Here is a 23,072-nt window from a genome sequence, read left to right on the forward strand (position 1 = left end):
CCTACTGTCGAGGCTCATCAATTCGACGGTGGCGTCCTCAAAAAGCCCCGCCCAATCATCGCTTCTAAACCGTGCCGCCATGGCCCCCTTCGATTCGACTCGGTTACGTTGGTCGTTCTGCTAACACCTCGGGGGTAGGGGGATAATATCGATCGATTTTCTCTTTCTCTACACCCAGGACCAGAAGAATCAGACCTGGAACGGCGGCTACCGGTATATCGAACTTTCGTTCCTACCATTCTACTCTCATCCCTTTTCAAATCGGCCCGATCCTGCAACGCCATCTTTCATTTCATTTACTCATCATCCCTTTTTACATTCTAATTTTACCATACTTTTTTCTATTATATTTCTATTATATAGCTATTTCGTTATTTTTCTTCTTTGTTTTGTGTTATTTTAATTAACAGACGTATTTAAAGAAAATTCATATGTTTTACGTAAAGATTCCTTAATGATTAAATTATAATTTTTCTTAAAAATATTTTGTACATACTTAAACTTTAACATTTCACTTAAATATGAATGATTATGAAGACGATTATTTAATACAAATGGTGAGAAAGTAAGTTACTCGAGTGAGCCACTATAGTGGCCATGGACCTGGAAAAAATAATCGAAAAAGCCACTTTAGTGGCAGGCCCGCTAAGGGCGATATCGGTAATTGCAGTGCTCTACCTTTATCCATCGACCGTCGGTAACTGCCGGTAATAGTAGACTTAAACTTTCTTTTACTCTACGTCAGTAATATTTTGTATTTAGGTTTCTGACGGTCAATATTATTAAATTACAAACTCTCATTAAAATCGGTCGATATTTTTTTGCAAAGTTACCGACGGTGGCAGTTACCGACGGTAACTGTCGGTAATAGTAAACTTAAAATTTTTTTTACTCTACGTCAGTAATATTTTGTATTTAGGTTTCTGACGGTCAATATTATTAAATTACAAACTCTCATTAAAATCGCTCGATATTTTTTTTGCAAAGTTACCGACGGTGGCAGTTACCGACAGTGGCAGTTACCGACGGTCGAAATGATAAAGGTAGAGCACTACAATTACCGATATCGCCCTTAGCGGGCCTGCCACTAGAGTGGCTTTTTCGATTATTTTTTCCAGGTCCATGGCCACTATAGTGGCTCACTCGAATAGCTTACTTGTTCACTGCTTAATTAAATAATCGTCTTCATAATCATTCATATTTAAGTGAAATGTTAAAGATTAAGTATATGTACAACATATTTTTAAGAAAAATTATAATCTAATCATTAAAGAATCTTTACGTAAAACATACGAACTTTCTTTATATATGTCCTGTTAATTTAAAAAGTGTGTGTGTCAGCTCCGACGCACAACTGGAACTTACTAAAAAAAAGATTATTACCTACGAATCTCTCGGATTGTATCGTAAAAATGCATCATTTTTTTTTTCTACTTAAGTAAACAAGGAACCGTAAAAAAATGCGCGAGAGCTATTGGAAAACAATTCTATGAAAAGCTTTCTCGAATCAAGTGAAATAACGTGAGACTCTCTCTAATGGTTTCTCATATAACCGAAGGGAAACTCGTTACTCTTATCAAGGCAATAACATCGATGCAACTCAATGGTCTTTTCAACTTTGATGAATGGTAGATCGAGAGTTGATTAATTAATTACTAAATTGAAATTTAATTCGAATGGACAATTAATTCCTGTTTAAAAGCATGCATATTCATACGGGCTCGTATTGCATGCTTTCCCTTGATTTAATATTTTCCGTGGTGTTTTTTTTTTTCTTTTTCTTTTTTCTTTTCATATATTACATTTATTTGTGTAATAAATCTGATGTTTACCAGAGATAAGAACTAAACGTGATGCTAGTTTATAGAAGCTTTTGGTATGGGATCAATGCATTCCTCCTATTTCTCCTATTCCTCCTATCTTCAAATATGTAAATACGTTCAATCCTTAGGTGCTTTTGCCTGTTTTTGAAACACGATAGGGAACGTTTTAATACGTGATATCTCTTGAGCCTTCGTATTTGTAAGCTATTGTTCAGAAGATTAGTGTCTTGGATATTTCGATGGGTTTCTATTCTGCTTAGATATTTTCTACTCGAATCTCACGATCTTCTCTTATTACACTATTTGCATTTTGATATCGTGACGAATTATTTTGTTAGGAGCACGTGTTACGCGTGCACACGATCATTCTTTTAAATATACATTTTTGTCTATTATTTCTATTTATTTAATCAGTATTTGTATTATTCTAAATAAAATCTAATCGTATACCTAACATCTTCTACATTATTATCGTTTGTAATTTGTTTTAGAGAAATTATTATTCCGATAGTTTTTGCAATAAACGGTGTAACGTAGAAAACATATGTAACGCATATTAATTTTTTTAATATAAATATTCATTATCGATTGAAAATATCAATTAAAAATGTCTACAAATACTGACCCGATAAACACGAAGCTATTTTTGTATTCGAGTTACTAGCAGAAGCTCAAAGTTTTATTCCGGAGTTTCATATCGATTTAATAATTACTATGTAAATAAATAAAACTAATATTTCGTAATATATTGCTGGTTGAAATATATATCTGTTTTCCAATTTCAAGTAAAATTTATCATGTAAAAATATTCGAATGAAATGATCAAGAAATTTGTTTGCAACGTGGAAATATATCGCACTCAATTAAATTAAAGCAGACCGAATCAATAAGTTTTTCTTTCTTTGATCTTCTTTTTCTCTTTTTTTTCTTATTTATTGAAAACTTAAAAGATCCGTTCGACGAGTCCACTCGAACTCGTATCAATTTGTACGACGTTTGATCAATTAAATTTGAAAATAACACCAACAACGAATACAGTTAAAGATTCAGTAAGCAACCCTTATTCTTTGATTCTTCCATTCGATTAATTCGCGTATTCAAAGAAATACGACGATACAAATCATTTCAAGATGGTTAGAAGATATTCACCAAATATGCGGAAAATCGTCTCGAGTTGTTCAAGTTCGAAGAATTAAAATAATAATATTAAAAATAAATACAATGCTATATTAATTATAACGATTGAATGATCGAATAGAAAAAGTTAATAAGTGAACAGTGTCATAAAAGAATTTTAATAAACGTACATCCGAATTAAATATAGAAAGAAACCTAATGAATGAAAGAGGAAAGGATTGAAGATTTCTCTAAGAGTTAATCATCATCTTTAAAGTTACTCTTACGAAACCTCTTCGAGAAGGATTTACCATTGGTTTAATATTATTTTCCACGTGCGAAAGTTAATTAACCGTACGAATGAAATTTAAGGAAAGATTAAAATGATATAATTTCTTAATGAAACGTTTATACGTTTACGTAACTGTCAAATATTCGTTTTATTTTATACACCTGATTTCTGATCGTTCTTACACGAACGATATTTAAACCCATCAACGGACACCTTAAATTCTAATTAAACCAAAGTTAACTGGATAATTCGTTCGAGCCGAAAGTACAACCACCTTGTAATTGAGATAACTTCATTAATTGAGTTTTAAGTTTATTGCACGTTAGACTAATCGGCCTTTGGATAGGCAAAGATCAAGGCAGACTTGTTAATTTTACTTGATAGTTTTCCATTACTGTTTTCAAGCCTCTATGATTTCATTTCAAATCTTCTAGTTTCCGGATAAATACGACTTACTTCCATTACGATTAAATCTTAACTCATTTTATAGGCTTAATTATAATAAATTTTATTAAAAATATTTGAATTTTATTGCATAATAATAAAAATAATAATAATAATAATGTAATTACTGTACGTTAAGAAAACTTATTAATGTTAATGTATAATTATTTATGTCGTTTAATTAGATACCTTCGTGACAGTGCGAGATGCTGTAACGAAAACTGTTAGACAAATTTCACCAATTACGTCTACCTTATATTAACACGAAAATTGATATTAATGCTTTGCCGTTGTTGTTCTTAATGAATTTGCTCGTGTTTCCAAATAAATTACTTAGTTTCCGTGTTCCTAGTATTTAGGAGAGGTGTCTTGTTTTTGATTATTAAATTTGTCCTTGTTCTATATACTTGTATGTGCATATAATATTTTCCATAAGTTTACCCTTATTTCTCTTTAATCATTTTTAATTAACATTATTTTAAATTATTACATTTAAGAAAAGAAAAGGGATCGTTTTTCACCTATAGAATTGTAGAAATTATTTAACATTTATTTTAAGATTGATATTATTCTAAACGATTAAAAAACAAAATTCAAGAGAATAAAGGGAGACCGAAAGTTAAACAAAATTAGATTGCATTGTTATCTCGACATGTTTATAAACGTTATAATTTAAAATAATTCTAATTTTTTTAATCTGACATAAAAAAAATAGAAAAAGAAAGAAAGAAAACAAATTCCATATCATTACGTAGGATTGTATAATATATTAAACATCGTATAACAACGAGATACTAATCGAATGGAATAAAAAAGCTCGTATACACGTAATAATCGTACACGTAATGTATAAAAGATACAAATCTAAACGCTTTGATATCACGGTTGTCACTTATCTCGATTACTTAAATAAATGACTTTAATATTCATGGATTAAAACAAAGTTCGAATTATAAACGAGTGGACAATTGAAATGAACAGGGTAATGGGGTAAGGGGGAAGGGGTGGGGTTGGCCAGTTTTTAATTAAATAAAATGCGGCAAGGGAAAAAGAGCGAGCGAGATAGATAGATAGATAGATAAATAGAAATAAAAAGTATCTCACTCCGAGCAAGTTTAGTAGCTGCAAAGAAAAGAAAAGAAAAAAAAAAAAAAAAAAGAATAAAAAACAACAACAACAACAAGAAGAAGAGAAAAGGAATTGCACCGACTGTTGTGAACGTAATCAAGGCGCGAACGAGATTGGCACGATATCCTGGCCGTGTGCACTCGTGTGCATCCTAGCGAAAGAGAAGAAAAGGAAGGTGGGAATTAAGGAAAAGAGAAAAGGAAAAGAGAAAAAAAAAAAAGAAAAAACGACGCGAGATAGAAAGGGAAAGAAAGCGTGGGGCAGGTGGGCGTGTTAGTAGCCATAGAGAGAGGTTCTCGAGTAGAGTACTTGACCCTACTCATGGTCGTGGTCGGTGGTAATGGTGGTGGTAATGGGGCTGGTGGAATGAGCTAGAACGCACTGTAGACTATTTAAAAGATTCCTGTAATTGGGGAACGAAATCTTCTCGAATAATATAAGTAAGTTCTGAACGAGCACGTATCTAAAGGAAAAAAAAAAAAGAAATGAGAAGCATAAAAAAGGTTAGTAGGTAGGGTTGGTAAGGTAGCAGCTTGTAAAAGGTTGGGAGAGGAGGTCAGGGCTGAAACAGGGCGACAGGTTAATAATACATTTCTGCGGGTCCAAGTGCGGCATAGCAGTCATGGCCCGAGTTCTTCTGGGGTCCGCGGCGGGGTTTTCAGCTAGTGTACGATTGGATAGGGAGGAAGGTAGGAAGATAGAAAGAAAGAAAGAAGAACAAATGAAGGAAGGAAAAAAGGAAGGGGGAAAGAGGGGAGGATCGCGTAGAACAGGATGCATTGTTACATGGTAGAATAACGGAGGGAGTTAGCGCAGAGGGGTTTGCGAGGGGATTTCGCTATGGTGGTCTTCTCGGTGGATATTGGAAGCTTTAGTTTCGCCATAGGAATACTAGTAGTAGTAATAGTAATAGTAGGGTCAACTTTTCTTTCCTCCCTTTGTATGGTTCTCTTCTCGGTGTAGGGGTTGTTCAAAGAGGGGCGCACCGGGTTGCGTGGTGCTTTTCGCGACGAGTTTGCGCACAAGTGGGTCGTTGGGTAGATAGAATGGAGAGGGTGGCGGTTTCGGGGTTGATTCGCGGGCAACGGAGGTGGACGAGAGGAAGTAAAGAAAGAGGTGGAGGAGGATTCCCTCCTTTTTGCTTATGGTCTTGTTCGCGCGCGTCAGCCTCGTCGCGGCATTCGATCCCGTAACATCGTTGCTCCCGACCATGAGACAGTCGGGTGCCGGTCACGGGACGTCGCCTCCAACGTCACCTACGACGTCCCCATCGTCGTCGTCGCCGTCGTCGTCGTCGTCGTCGTCGCTGCCAGCGTCGTCGCCGTCGTCGTCGTCGTCGTCGTCGTCGCCAGCGTCGTCGTCGTCGTCGTCGTCGTCGTCGTTGCCAGCGTCGTCGTCGTCGCCGTCGTCGTCGCCGTCGCCGTCGTCGTCGCCGTCGTCGTCGTTGTTTTCGTTGTTTTCGTCGTCGTCGTCGTCGTCGTCGTCGTCGTTGTTGTTGTCGTCGTCCTCCTCCTCGTGGCCGTGGCTTTCGTCGTCGTCGTGTCACGAGCCTTTCGTTTTTCTTCTTAAATCTACCAACTCGTCGAGTCAAACAACAGGTTCTTAAAAAGAACACCCCTCCCCCTTTTCCCTCTCTTTCCTCTCCTCCCTCTCAGCCCTTTTTTTACTTTTATCGTAACTCTTATTTTTATTCTTATCGTCGTTTGTTTTTTGCTATAAGTTATCCCCTTCTTCTTTTTTTTTCTTCTTTTTTTTTCTTCTTTTCCTTCTCTCTCTCTCTCCCTCTCTTTTTTTGTTTTATTTTTCCCCCCTTCCTAATCTTATTACCTCTTCTTATCCTCTTTTAAAAAACCCTTTTTCAAAAGCTCCTACTTCTACTTCCCCTTCCTCTTTTTTTTTTTCTTCGACGATTATTCAAAGAGGAAACACGCACGCCGGGGAAACAGGATAGACATTACAGAGAGCTAGGAGGAGAGCTAGAAGGAGAGAGAAAGAAAGACGAGTCGCACCAGGTATCGTAATTCAACTCTCTTTCTTTCTTTCTTTCTTTACTTTCTTATATTTTTAATCTTTTCTTTTTTTTTTATTTTCATATCATTTTCGTATTCTTTTTTCTATCCATTTCTCTCTCTCTCTCTCTCTCTCTATCTCTATCTAAATCTTTATCTTCCTTCTGCAAAGATTTAACGAAAGTGGGAAGAAAATTGGCCGATTACCGGATATATCATCTTTCTCTTTCTCTTCCACTTTCTCTCTCATTTTCTATCTTTCTTACTTGAGAGGACGTTTTCACCCCTGTATAAGGGGATGACCCCTAGTCTCAACGTACTTTCCATTTTCTTCTATAGCCAGCTCGAAATTTTCTTTCCCTTACGAACGAAAGATAGAAAGATAGATCAAAAAAGAAAAAAAAAAAGAAATGAAAAGAGAAGGAATGAAAGGGTTGAGGAAAAGTCAAGACTCGAAATTGCCAAGCTTCGTCAATTCCCTCTCGAACCGCGAGGGAAAAATATTTTCTATATAATATAATATATAAAATGAAAAAGAGAAAAAATAAGAAAAAACGGAACATCGTCAACTTTGCTTTTTCTGTTTTGTGCTTTTTTCTGTTTGTGGTTCTCTTCTCTTTTCTCATCTAAGAATATATCTTAAAAATTCATACTTGTTTTTTTTTTTTTTTTTATTGAGGTGAGAAAAACCGTAGCACGAACAGCTTAGTTATTTAATTTTTGATGATCCTTTTCCAAGGTGTCCTCGAGTCGTCGTCGTACGTTCTTTTCATTTCACGACTCTTGAAATTTTTATTATCGACTTATAAGAACACGAAATATTAAGACTCTCAATATTCTTTTTCGTGTTAATGTTTTAAAATAAAAAGAGAAAGAGAGAAAAAATCAGAGAAAGAAAATTCATATAGCCTCGGGGTATATAATTTCATCATACGTATCTGTCTCTCGCATTTGATGGTGTTTTTCTCATTATACATAATAATATAATGTATTATCATTATAATCATCATTATTATTATTATTATTAAATGTAAATTATAATTAATTTTATAGATCGTTATTATTATTATTATTATTATTATTATTATTATCATTATTATTATTATTATTATCATCTGTTTTCATTTTAACTTCGTTAACGATGGATTCATACGTAAATGTTAAAAATTCTAGGTAAAATTTATCAAATTTAAATTAATCACCATCACACCATCATCATCATCATCATAGTTTATTTGATACCTCCATATGCCACGTTTAACGATAGAAATGAAATCACCCTTTTCGATAATCGGATTAATTTGGACTTCATAATCTTCCATGCTCAAAGCTTGATTCGATCAAAGAGGATCTACATAATAGTGTTAGAAATCATTGGGAAGATTATGGTCTTTGAATGGAATCTTTATAACATTCGACGATGACAAGTTTGTTTCTTTTCTACGAATTGACCAAGTTAAAATATTAATTTTGTTGTTGTTCTTCTTGTATTTGCAGTATAGGACAATCTGATTGTTTAAAATCATCGTAAGCGATGGAAGGATTGCAGGAACAATCGTAAGAACTTCTTTTTTACGATCATATTATCGTATACAAGGTATTCAGGACAATCATTAATCTGAGAATCACCCAAAGAAAACGAACTTTAACGTCTACCTCGATCATGCTCAGCCCAAAGATGCAAAGAACCGGTGAGTTTTTAATCATTTTATTATACTGCAATACGCGTACTCCTATTTTTTTCTTTTTTTTTTTTTTTTAAATACGTTATTCGTATTGGTCAATATTTGATTGATCAATAAATGATGTTGAAATGTTTAATGCAAAATACTGAATATGCATAAGAATTTTATTTATCGAGACATCAAATATTGAAAATATTCGATATACATATGCGATATACATATGTGTTATTCGTCCAGAAATTAAATTATTGAACATTCTGTAGAAGACAACAAATAAAAAGAAATAAAAATAACGATATTTTATTTACGAGATTTATAATACAAAAAATAGAAGCACAGAAAAATATACTGAATTTAGGTGATGCATTGTTTGTCCGAATATCCAATATTAAATATTGTATCAGGGTTGCATTCGGAAAATAATTTCGGCAAATAAAAAAGAGGATTGTTTTTTTTTTATATTTATAATCCATTTTTTAGCGTTGTTATACGACGTGGATTATAGTGTGTCTTCATTTTTACGCATAGACTTTAAATGAGATTATGTTGATTCGTTAAAATGTTGAATTAATTTCATCTCTTTAGAAAAAATCGACGAAGACGCAACAAAATTTTCATTCCAAGACGAAGAATATTGCACTTATATTGCAATCATAAACGTAAAAAAAAAATAATAAAAGAAAAATCAGATGAAAATATATAAATTTTTCATTAGATTTTCATTTTAATTCTAACTTACATTAGCGTGTTTTTTTTCTTTTTTAGCTACGAGCTGAAAAGAACAATCCACGATTTAACAAAGACTGGAGAACAATTTTGTTGTTGATCCTTTTCCTTATTTAACTCTTTCTCTTTTTCTCCCTTGTTCTTTTTCCTTTTTTGTTTCTTCCATTCTTAGTTCAAACGAACGGAAACCAAGCGTGAAATTGCACTTTAGTAGTATACTTTACGTTCCCACGATGACGTGCTTTCTTAACTTCTTATTTTCGTTTAACGCACCATTTTACAATATTTCTCAAATAAACAAAACTATAACTATTAAAACTACAAAATTATCCTCTTCGTATTAATAAATTTACGCAAATTATAAGAAAAAAAAAAGATTAAAAAAAAAAAGAAAAAAATTATTAATATTCGGTAAATGCATATAGAATACAATGCATGATAAATCAAATAATTCGACAATAGGGAATATAATTCGTATCACATTGCAATATTCAACAATATAAATATCATACTATTCTTCATTCGTATTATTGATTAAACCTATAATAAGTAAAATAAAATAATACATAATAGAACAATGAAATAATTCGACAAGATGTACGAATGCATTTTTTCGTAACCACACATCGAGATCATATGAATTCAATTCTAATTATTCATTTTGTTGTATACGTTTTTTTTTTTTTTAGTGAGAATAAACGACTCACAGCTAGTGATGCTCTCGGAGAAAGCCCATTTTGATAATTCGATGACCGGATATTTACACAAACGAACCGCTGATTCAGCAAAATGGCAATTAAGATGGTTCGTCTTGTATCAGGTAATTTAATTAATTATTTTTATAAAACATATTATACAACTTTGTACGTGTATGTGTATCTGTGTGTGTGTATTTTTTTTTCCACGTATTATCATATCACGAAAAAACCCATAATGTAAAGAAACGTTTGTAAAAGGGGACAGGGGGGGAAGTAGGTAGTAAATTCATCCGAACTACGCAAATAAATCGATCATGAAAATGTATCTATGCAACCAAGAGGAGCTGATTTACGAGGGAGCTTCTCTTTTTTTTCTTTTTTCCTGCTAGCCAATAGTCAACACTTGTGACGTGTGATTTATCGAGATATAAACTTCGACAAAAATTGGATGATATATCAATGAAAATTATTAGATAATAATTTCTACAAGAGATAGAAGTACTCTTATAACGTTCGTTATTATACAACAATAACAAAAAACTTGTATAAATTACTATAGAATAATATTGATAGAAAATAATAGAACTTCGTGCCGAACAAAAAGTACAATGCAATTAGAAATTCTATCTTAATTAGTACGTTATTACGTTTATTCACTATTTATGTTTCTAATGAACTACCTTCGTAATCAAAGAAACGTATTTATTGTTAGTTAAATTAATTAAAACCGGTTCAGTTTAAGTTGTAAAACAGCTTAAAATAACATCTCGCGTGTGTGTGTTCGTTGAATATATTTTAACTAACCTTCAACATTATCAAATCGAAAACCGACTATAAGATTCGATTTTAAAGAATACGAACTCTGACTTTGCTATTATACCGAAGAAAAAAATAAAGGAAAAAGAAACCAATTGAGAATCAGTTGTAAAATTTAATTATTTCTATTAATAATAAATTATGTTATTTTTTTGAAAAAGTCATTTGATTAATTTAATGGCAACGATCGTAAACTGAAAGAATTTATATTTTCAATTATAATCGTAAAATCGTATAATTGGAAACCCTATAGAAAACTGAAAGAAATTGATATCAATGGTTGTTTGATACTTGGTGTTTCAGAATCTGTTATTCTATTACGAAAACGACACTTGTTCGCGACCAAGTGGCGTCATTTTGCTAGAGGGCTGCTATTGCAATCGTCTCATCACCGCTAAAGGCAAAGAACCGGATAAACAAGTACGTATTATTTCTTTTGTAATCAATTTACTTCGAAAACGTCTCCCCAAAAAAATCTCCATTCGATGGACAAAAATTTAAAAAAGAAAAAGTCAAGATGTTACAAAGAAATTTGATTAAAGAGATACTGGTAAAGTGGAACTCGTTTCTTTTTCTGTTTCACAATAATTTATTTATATTTTTTAAATACTATATTTTATTATACAATGTGTGTTAGTCGATAGTTCGTATATCGATTTACGAAAAATTATTAAAACCGATAAGATTAAAATATTTATATCGTATAAACGTAACGAATTCCACTGCAGATTTTTCTGCTTTTATTTTTTCTTTTTTCTTTTTTCTTTTTTCTTTTTTAAATATTTCATTGATAAAATATTCCATTATTACTGGGGAAAAAATTATCGACGAATAACGAATATACATGATTAAACAAGTTCTATAAAATCTGCACGATTTAATATTTCTCGTTGGAATACGTTTGCTAATCGTATTTCTATAGTCCTTTCAAAAAGTAGAATTGTGGAAATCACAGATGGCTAAATTTATCGAATTAATTATCCTATATCAAATACCATAGAATAAAATATTTCAAATAACGAAAATAGATAAATAATCGATATTAATTATCGTACCTTTTAATGCTAGAAATGAAATAATAAAATTATAAGTTAATTAATAATATAATTAATCATAATTATATATCGTGATTGAATATATACAAAAATTACATAAAAATCAATGAACAATTTAATTCAATTTTTTAATTAAAAAGCTTTATCTATAACAAGTGAATTAAACAGATACGAAAATAATGTACAGGTAACGTTTGTAGTTTAACATCGTATATGTTGGTAAAAGCAAAAAGAATATTTGATTTTTTTTATGTCTATCGATTGGTCATTCTTTTTTTACGATCCTTAGCAAAGCACTCTATAGAATGTCCAAGTATTATATACAAAATACATTAGATTATGTTAATTAATCGATGCAAGTGTTCATTGTTGTTTAAAAGATCGGAATATATGATCGGAGTACCCTCCTCTTCGAAGTCTCCCGTTAGACTGAGTCATTGTCCTCTAGAAAATTACTTTTATTGAAAATTGTTTATATGACTTTCACATACGTTACGCATGTGTATAAAGGGAATAATCCATCTAATCAATAAAATTTACAATTATAACGTTCTCATTTTAATATTCTTTTAATTTTTATGTAGTTATTTTAATGTTCCTGCGCAATGGTAAAATTCGAGGGTAAAATTTTCCCCTAATAAAAGTATATCTACCTACTGTGAATTCAAATCTCGCTGTCTCATTTAAACAATAGTTTTTCTTTGCACTGCAAAGAAGATTACATTCCTTAAAAAGAAGAAAAACAAAATGATTGTCTTTCGTTAACTCTACTTTTCTTCTATTTTTCTACATTTTCGAATGATTCGACGAGTACTATTCAACGTCGAGGAACTTGTCCGACCAATCAAATCAATTCGATCAAGTGTTTCTACGTCTGATCAGTATAGTTATCACTCGGTGACAATTTCATTCGCGATATTTCATCGAGATTCCCCTGACAATTTCAAATCTCAATCGATATTTTATCCACATTGTCAATTTGTTTTCAATCTACAAATCAATGTTAATTTATTTAAGATTTCGTATTCTTGAATTCTATTCGAACGTTTTATGATTTTCATAAGAAATAAAAATGAATGTAATAAATCGTCAAGGGGGGGTGGGTCAGTCAACGTTCAAAAATTTTTACACGATTTTAAAATAACGTAAAATTTTCGTCACGATCGATTGCTCGTTGGAGATCTTGTTATCATACTGTGGTATTATTTTGAAAGCTTTTATCGAAAGTTTACGCGTATTTCGTGATGTTATGCATACATTATGTGGTTTTACCTAAATCCTGTTATACTACGAATAAATTTACGTCATATATTACTATTATTATTATTATTATAATAATAATAATAATAATATAAAACATATATTTCATAGATATGTTATCGAAATATTGAACGAGTTTAAAGAGGAAAATAATATTGTTGGGTTGGAGGAAAAAATAAAAAACTATAAAAAAAGAAAAAGATATTGATTGTCGTAGGTAAATGATTTTAAAGGACAGAAGCATAACAAGAAAAATCGTTGCCTCTGTCTGATATATCCGATTAATAGCTCGTTTTCGAAGCTTAAACGCAATCGAGTATCGATTTATAATCGTACTTTCGTCAATCACGTTTCGATATATACGCTGAACATTTCCGTAAGCTGTGTAGAAATCGAGTTATCGACATCTAGCGCGATCAAACATTTCCCTGACAAATTGAAAGACGGTTATTGATCGTTCGTTATGATATATATATATATATATATATACATATACATATACATATATAGACGAGTATATTTTATCTTGAATTACAGATCGAACGGATAGTGTTTATCTTTCAAAAAAAAAAAAAAAAAAAAAATATAAAAAGAAAAAGTACGGGGATACACGACTTAGATGATTTCTATCGAAAGGAATAAAGAAAAATGAAATACGCGCGTATACGATGGAATTTTAGGAATAAATTGAAATATCTTTTCTTATGTTAGATTGATTTCGATGCAAATTTCATTCCCCTTCTCCTCTACATCTTCCTACCCCCGACCCCCGCGACGTATTTTTCTTTATTCCTTTTCCGTGAAACTACGACAACGACGATAAAGAAACTCGTTGCATTCCCCATAAAAAAAAAAATAGAAAGAAAAGGGAAAACCCGTTTACAAATTTGCTTATCAAATTACGATCCATCATTTTTGTTCCCCCATCTATACGGCTAAGAAAACGTTTTATCTTGCCAACTTGTTGATCGATCATTCCGCAAACTTGTTTGTTTCTAGAAAGAAAAAAAAAAGAATAAGAAGAAGAAAAAAGAAAAACTTTTTTTCCTTTCTATTTATTTTTCTTTCGGGGGAGGGGGAAGAAAAGGTGGAGAGATAAAAAGGTATGTACGTGTGTGTGTGTGTGTGTGTGTATCGTGACGTTAGAAGGATTTCTTTGTTTTACACGATAATTTCTCCTTTAAGAAGACGAACAGTTTTGTGTGTGTGTGCGTGTGAAATACACGTTGAATTTGACGCGATACTTAATCTTTTTTTAATCATATAATATGTTAAAATTTACATTTAGAATGTATACGTTTTTACATATGGGTCGGGGACGGAGGGAAGAAATAAATTATTGAAAATTTTATTCCCACATTTTGAAACGTATTCTCATTTTCATTCGTCACCGATTTCAATGTTTTTTCTCCTCGTATTCGATATTTTCTTCCAATCGCATTTTGCGTATTGCATTTTGCATTTGTCTCCCGGTTGATAAATTTATATATTTATGTTAGATTTGCATTTACGATGAAATGTGTTATTTTTTTTGTTTGTTTCTTTTTTTATTACGTATTTAAATAAACGTTAAATAATGCAGGTAATTGGTATTCATCGCTATTTAACAAAAATTATAACATTTTTTTGATATTAGAATTTTACACCGTTGCAAATACTCAAACTTTTACAATTTGCAAACGTATCACAGATAAATTCATTTGAAATATTATCGACGTACATTTATCGATATATGTAAAAAAGAAAAAAAAACAGAAATTTGATATCATCGTGTACCAAAATTACAAAATATCTTCAATCAGAATTCGGTGTTCACAATATTTGAACACATTATTGAAATTCGATATACTTGAATTTTTACTCTATAAACGAGATACACGCGTTGCACATTTACAACGAAAACAAATTTTATATTGCTACGATAACAATTTGTATTAATAAAAAAGAAATTGTCATAAATTATATTACCAAAAATATTTTTTACATCTTTTTCCAATTTTCCTGCAATTTATTTTTCGAAGAAAATACGTGTACGCGTATCGTCGCATCGTGCAACATGCAAGAGTATGCGAGTTTATATACGAGAGATAAGAAATTCGTAGAAAAATTCTAAGATAATAAAGAAGAAAAAAAAGTAAGGTGAAGAATACGTTATGATAAAATATATGTTATGTGCGTGTACGTAAATACCTGTATATATATATGAGAAATTAGAAACTTATAGAAAAATGATAAAGAGAAAAAAATGAACGAGGTAAACGTCAAGGAAAAAGAAAAGAAAAGAAAAAAAAAAGAAAGAAAATAAATAAAAACTGGATCTCGTAGAGATCATATTTTTTATATCTTGCACTTTGTTTCTATCGTGAGTAATAAACAACTACACGCATACTCGTGCATATACGTGCACAATATAGATGAATCCCTACGTGATACTAGTCAGAACGTTAGTAGAAAGATTTGTTGTGAAAAAAATTGTAAAGTGATCCGTAGAAACTGTACTGAAAAAAACATTTTAGTCATTTCGACGAGTTTGACATATCTGTAACACGTTAGAGGAGTATCATAAAAGCAAACACAGTGTGTGCTGTGCGTTAACTAATACCAAAACAAAATGCGACGGATAAAAAGAACTTGACGTTGGTTCGAATGCACTTTCTGCATTTCTCTTTGAATACTTGTACGTTCATCGTCGAGTTTTTGAAACGCAAACGAACGACGTGCTAGCAACCATTTAAAAACGACGAGAAAATGGTAGAGAAAGATAAAGACGAGAGAATGAGTGAGTTTTGAGTGAGAGAGAGAAAGAAAAAGGGTTAAATAAGGGAGATAGCGAATGTGGGAAAAGGGAGAAGTTTAGCGGAGGGAAGAGAGGATGCAATGTTAACGCGTCGCGAGTAAAAGCATCATCGATTTTTTTCTTTAAAAGGTCGCACGAGATACATCCATCCACTTCTTCCCCTTTTTTTCGAACACCCAGGAAGATGACAATCTACCCGAGACTACTTTTTTTCTTTTTTTTTATTTATTTATTTTTCTAATATTTCCTCGACAATCACCTATCCAGTCATTTTTCCTTCGATCGAATTTTTCCTAATTTTAGCGTCTAAAATGATACGCGTCGGAAATGAATATGATCCAAAATTTCGATGGTAAGAAATATTTAATACGAACAAATAATTTTCTATTTTTTGTGTTTGCTATTTCTAAATCTATGAAAAATATAATAAATTATAATATGAGCGTTCACACGTATCGAAAAAATAAATTACAAAACATATCGTAGAAATCTTGAAAAATTGTCTATATCAGCCATCTTGACGAAGTTCTGATAAATCAATGGCTGACAAGAGAACCTTGAAGGCGTCGTAACACGTTGAAGTGAAGAACAATGAATGCAGTCAATGTCGTTGTCTCTTTTTCTTGCGTCGAAGTACTTACTTACACGTCAGTTTCACAGTGCTATTGTCTAACGACGCCATTGTCCTCTATCTTACTTATGAGTCAAATAGAAAGAGATCAAATGAGAGAGAGAGAGAAAGAGAAAGAAAATAACCTTCGGGTTCGTTTGTCCTTTTTTTCTATCTCCCTTTCCCAACCCAGTAATAAGGAGGCCCAGTTCACCATTTTCTTTTTTCTTTTTTTCTTTTCCCTTCCACACTTTCGACACTCCCTCGAGCAACAACTCTCGCATTTTAAAAACGTATTTCTTAGGGTAAACATAAATTAATTAAAGATTCGCTACTGAACTACCTGTTTAAATAATTTTAATTATCGCGAAAGGAAAAATGTTTCGTAAAAATTGATATCAAAGATCGTTCGACAGTTTAATCTAAACTGTCGTTTGGATAAAAATAAGCTATCGTTAGGTTTAGTATAAACGTTATGATCAGACGTGTGTGAAAAAGCTGGTTTGTTATCTATGTGTGTCTGATGCGATTTAACAACAAATGCATTTTTTAGTGGTTTCCCCGTTTTTACACGGAACCATCTAGTTTATACCCTTTTACGACTTGGCCTATCCAAGAGCAGAGCATGCTGGCGGACTTATGCCTTACCTTTATTACTAGGATGACACATTACGACCCAAAAGGATTGCTTTCTGATTACCCTTACTTCAACGTTATGGGGAAATTACGGTGCAATAAATGAAGTTTTCGCACGGCTTACTCGAAATTGCTATAACTCGAGAATCATGGAGATGGACAATTAGAAAGAGAAATGTTTCAAGATGAATTCAAACTTTCCACTATTATTTAATTCACTACGTAAACGTTTTCTTACATCGTTTCTATGGTTTTTAATTATTCATCATTAAAGTTATATATATAATATCTTTGGGAAAATTTAATTCATTAAAACATTTGTTTAATTTAATTAAAGTCAAATCAAACGTATGTACGAGAAATTGATATTAATTTGATTTTATTTATAACGAAAGATTTATTGAATGATATTTTTGTATTTAAATATAACGTTATGGTCACGTTATTATCAGTCTTCTATCAAGATATTATTATAATAAATCTTGTTTCCAATAATCATGTAAATTTGTATCACTGTGATATATTCTTTGACAAAAAACAAATTTATTTATTTGAAAAAGTATATACGATAAGAGAATTTTCTTTAACGTTCGGACAAATTCAAGAGGAACTTTTGTACCTCTTATTTCAATTAAATTTGATTAACTTTGTTTTTCATCGTTCTCATAAATTCCAGTGTAATAAAAAAAAAAACAATAGAAATGTATTATTAATATAATCTATATTTTTATTCCTTCTTTATGGTGTAATAAAAGGAAAATAAAACAACAACGTATATATACATCCAAAGAAAATTATTTTCATTCTTCGTAGCTTACAAAGCTGTAGATTTTGTTGATTCAGTTCTCGTAAAAATGAATTCTAAGAAATAATTTATTTCTTGTTCTCTTCGTTATTTTTTTTTCTTAATCTATTTTTATTTCCCTTTTTCTTTCCAAAATAAAAAAAGAATGAAACGAAAAATGAAATAACACCGAGTACCGTGAATAAAATATTCCCGACGTTGCAACGTATCAGAACAAAGGATATAAACGGGAATAACAGCAACAACAATAAAAACAAAAAAATGGAAGAAATTAGACGGTAGGGGGTGGGGGTTACTAAAATGCATTCATAAAATTTTTCAAAGTTGAAAATATATCGCTCATGTACACGAAATGGAAGAAAAACACGCTAATGAAAATGGAAATGAATTTAAATTTAATATTATTGCTGACGACGGGACGAATTTTTTGGGTAAAATGGTTTTTTAATCTGAGTGGGATTGTTTATGAATTCGTCAATCGATCGATTCAACTTTTCACCATAACTTTCAGTATACTTTTATAACAAACTTTTTCACACACACACACACACACACACACATGCCATTTTCCTATTTATTTATAAATGAAATCAGACAATCTCTCTTCCTCTATTATCTTCTTTTTTTCTCTCGTTTTTAATTATTTTACATTGCAAAATCTAAAATCGAATTTTTAAAATAAGAAAATAATTCGGAAAAAGTATATTTCATTTTTAATTTTTTTTTTGCAACAACTAGATCGTACGTTTTTAATAATTATCGAAACATTAAAATGAAATTGGTAGAAATTCTTGAAAATCTGGATAAAAAATAATTTCTAGTTGGAATCATAAAGAGAAAATTCTAATTTAAAAATAATAATAATAATAATAAATTTGATTATGAAAAGTAATTTAATTAGGAAATAATCAAAAAATTCCTTTGACTGCGCGTGTTTTAATAAACTGACATTTTTCATATTTTTATTTTATTATCTTTATATATTTTCATTGCGTTTGGAATTAAAAATATATTATTAGACCATTGTATGACGTTGTAATTATCAAAAATGCGCGTAGGCGATATGAATATTAAATTAATTAAATATTAAAATATAAGATTGATTTACGCGTTCATTAGAAAATTTTTACTTATCAAAAATTGTTGAATAAAAAATTCCAAGTTCGATTTACTAGAATTGAAGTTTCGTATAGAAATTATTTTTGTTTGAATTCGATCCTCTAAGTCCCAAAAATTATTTCAATATAATTGTAATATGTTAAAAAATAAAAAAAAAAAAAAAACAAAAATATAAAATAATAAGGAAACAAATTCTTCGTTTTAGTTTGAAGCAATGATTTTAGATCAGTTTTGATAATTTTACTTTGAAAGTTACACGACATTGTTAAAAGGTTGATTGGTTGGTTGGTTTAAAGGGTGGTTTTTGTAGAAATAATTCGAAATCCCTTTTTATCCTTTTCTTCGATCAACGTGTTACTTTTTAATTCCGAACGAAGGAGTAAAAAAAAAGCACTCTCAGGAGGTATATTCTTCTTCGTTGTATGGTAGATTCTTAAAGTCTCGTTACTCGTTTGACTAGTTATCTTAAAAGTTTAATCAACATTTTATCGTGAATAAGAAAGGAAATTCAATTTTTTAACTTTGAAACGTCATACCCGTCGTCGTCTTCTTTCTCGTCGTTGCTTTCGTTAACACGTTAACTACTCATCAAACTTTTTTTTTTCCTTCCATTCGTTTAAGTATTTATCACGCAGACGTACACACACACACATACAGACAGACACGATTTCGTGATCGAATAATCGTGTTAAAAGGTTTCTCTTTTTCTTTCTTTTTTTCGAGAATAAAAAAAGGAATTAAAAAGTCGAGTAAACGCGTCGGAAATTCAACGATAGTGAAGAAAAAGAAAGAAAGAAAGAAAAAATACTAAACGACAAAGTTTTTAATTGCAATTAGATTGATTATACTTAAATTATAAGAAACATTGACGTTTAAATTAATTTACGTAAAATTGTTTGCCATGTTTTAAACCGATACAAGTCGATCGAATAATAGATAATTAACGATTTTCTATAATAGAAAAAGGATAAAAGTTAGATGACAATGTTTCTTAGTTTCATTTTGTTAGATCGTAGATGTGTCCGTGTCATAGGAATGCAGTAACTTATGTTAGATATATTTATAGTACGTCAAATAGTTTGTGATCCGTAAGGAATTGCCTTCAGGTAATTCACTAGAATTTCAAGAATTTCAAACTGTTCTAGAAACTAGAAATAAATGAAAGAACTCGAGGAAGTTAGGAAAGATGGTCAAAGGGAAACACAATTCGATTTCTCATCCTTTAATCTTTCGAATTTTTATAAATCAATGATTCGGTGCATTGATTTCATTTCTAATCATTAAATCGCAAAACACGACAATTTAATTGGTTTAGTTTTAATGAATATATCAATAACGTTAAGAGAATTTGATTTATATTTCGGTTAAATGAACAATAATAGAGAATTGTTTTGTCTTCTAAAATAATGTTAATATTAATTATAGATAACATAAATTAACTATGATATTTGCTTGATTGCACTTTGCCTTATCGAATAAACATATTCTCTGAACTATTTAAACAATAAACATATAACATGATTCTAATACACGTGGCTTGTTTACCAAGCATGATGCAAGGCAATAGTTTTCGTCTACCTCTGTTTATGCTTTGAACTAAATTTCTACTAAATATATATACAGGAAACACACACACACACAAATTAATAAAAATAATTCCTTGTATATAAAATTATTATATTCTCAAGAAAACGCGTAGAAAAATTGTACAACATTTTAAAGGATAAAAGCATCGGTAAAATAAAAAATTTTATTCATACCGAGGTAGAATTTTTTTACGTTCTCGCAAAGGGATGTAAATTTAATATGATTATTTGATATCATAATTTAACCTAGCTCTGATAATCGTAGGAAGTTATATGCAAGAACTTAATTATATTTTTCATTAGAGAAAATATATTATGTTCCTTATTTTTCATGAGTTTCTACGAACTACAAAGGGCTTTTGTTAATGCTTTCTATTTCTTCTTTGACGGATGATATTATTTTATTGGTTTGTGCATTCGTTTTTTCTATTGTCATATTTCAATATAATCTCGAAGGAATTATTATATTTTTTTTTTTCGAGAGAGAGAGAAAGAGAGAAATCAAGACGAGTTATTTTAGATAAAAATTTTGATTGACTCGTACACACATACACTTAGAAACATACGAGCATACCAAGTAATATGAGATGATGACACAGAGAATGTGTCAGACCGTTTGATAAATTATGAAGATTGAAGATTCGCTTGTGAAATCTTGACAACGTCTCGGATGGGTCACTTTAGTGGTTTATTGGCCATGAGGTCAAGGCCGTTATGAGAACGTGTATATCTATTTAAGGGCGAACGATAAATCTGAAACTCGAGTACATCGGTCCTGCCATCCCTATTTTCGTCCTTCTCATTTGTATTCGCGTAGACAGAGAGAGAGAGAAAGAAGAAAAGTAGAAAATAAGTTTACTTCGATCAAATTTTCATCCACCCCCCACCCACCTTCATTTATTATATCCGTCTAGTCGTAAAAAATATTCCATGAATTGAAGAGCTTATCCCCTTAAACGCGCCGAATACGAAAAGTTTTGTCAAAGTTTCTCTCCACGACAATTTGTATCTTTTTTAAAAAAAAATATAAAAAGAAAAGATATTTCGTATTCATTATTCAAATCTTATTCCTATTCGTATCTATTCTTCAAATCTTATTTCTTCCGTTTATTCTATTAATTCATATTTTGTTTTCTTCTTTATTTTTTTCTTCTCAAAGAATAATTCCGTGCAAATCAATTAATGATAAAATTATATTATCGAAAAGTAATTTCTCAATTATTTGAATAACATTTTGACAAAACAAATATTTGCTACGAACGTATCCGTACGTAAATAAATATAATTCTACAAGATACCTCTTAAATTTTGACAAATTAAATTAAAAAAAAAAAGAAAAAAAAACATACAAAAATCAACATATCTCGTTTAAAAGTAATTAAATGATACAGCTACGCATAGAATTATATAAATATTATACTACTATTTTTTCATTTGGCGGTGTATAATCTGGAAAAAAATAAAAAGAAAAAAAAAACACTAGGTTATCGATACATTATTTCTTTGGACGTTACGACCATATTCTCTCGTTCGTTCATTTGTTCGGTCATTCTATTCGTTTGTTCGTTTGGTTGGCTACGTTCCCTGTGACCTAGCATAGCGTAAAGGAAATGTATTGGCTGTTATCGATGATGGATATAAGCACGGGCAAGCAACGATTGCCCCCTGACCTTACTACTACTACTCCTGACGAGTAAGGATAATGGAAGTTTTACGGTGAGTAAGAGAAAATGGAATTTTCACGCTTCGGTACGATAAATTTGCACGCAAGAGATGCCCTTCTCGACTGTTTTCGACTGGTCATTGGAAAAAACAAAAAAACTAACTGTACGAGAAGAGAAGGAGACTGGGGGAGGGGAGGGAGGGAGAGGTCTAGCGAATTTAACTCTTTCAACACAAAGCCATCCACGTTACGTGCTTTTCATTTTCCCCATACAAATGGTAATAAAAAAAACTTGTATTTATTTTCCTACCTCCCTCCCACCCCTCTTCGCATTTCTGTTTTTTTTATTTTTCTTTTTCCTGATATTTTCCACTCCAGAATTTGCTAGTGGACCGTGTTTTCCATGATACTACCTTTTTTTCGAAATACACATGACTACTCATTTTTTTTTCTATTTTTTTACTTCTCAATTTTCAAATCAAATAATAGAAAAACTCTGAGTTACAATGCTTCGCTCTAACAAAATCATTTCAATATTTTCATTTATTTACTTTTATATTTCTTTGTGTTTATAGAATTTATTTAGATAACCGATGAACGAAACGAAAAGTTAAGATATAAAATAATAGTATTGTGTAATAATTAATAATATCATTGGGAGATATATAATACAGAGGAAAGTAGTACTATTAATTTAAATCTATTGCTATTATTATATTTAAATAGATATTAATAAAAAAAAAAAAGAAAAAAAAAAGAAAAATATATTCATAATATAATTCGAATTCGTTATCACGTCGAATA

General features: G+C 31.0%; 1 protein-coding gene across 3 annotated transcripts in view; it reads left to right on the forward strand.

The window, feature by feature from the left end:
• The first annotated feature begins 6,520 nt into the window (after positions 1-6,520).
• LOC122514250 (ras-specific guanine nucleotide-releasing factor 2-like) overlaps positions 6,521-23,072 on the forward strand; it is a 46,774-nt gene continuing 30,222 nt past the window's right edge. For all 3 annotated transcript variants that reach the window (XM_043630960.1, XM_043630963.1, XM_043630961.1), the window contains exons 1-5: positions 6,521-6,815; positions 8,310-8,369; positions 8,448-8,503; positions 9,913-10,043; positions 11,041-11,157. In XM_043630960.1, coding sequence (XP_043486895.1) covers positions 8,347-8,369; positions 8,448-8,503; positions 9,913-10,043; positions 11,041-11,157 — 327 coding nt within the window. In that variant the 5' untranslated portion in view covers positions 6,521-6,815; positions 8,310-8,346. The remainder of the gene's footprint in view (positions 6,816-8,309; positions 8,370-8,447; positions 8,504-9,912; positions 10,044-11,040; positions 11,158-23,072) is intronic.

The sequence above is a fragment of the Polistes fuscatus genome, unplaced genomic scaffold, assembly GCF_010416935.1.
Source record: "Polistes fuscatus isolate 324 unplaced genomic scaffold, CU_Pfus_HIC Scaffold14, whole genome shotgun sequence".
NCBI lineage: Eukaryota > Metazoa > Arthropoda > Insecta > Hymenoptera > Vespidae > Polistes > Polistes fuscatus.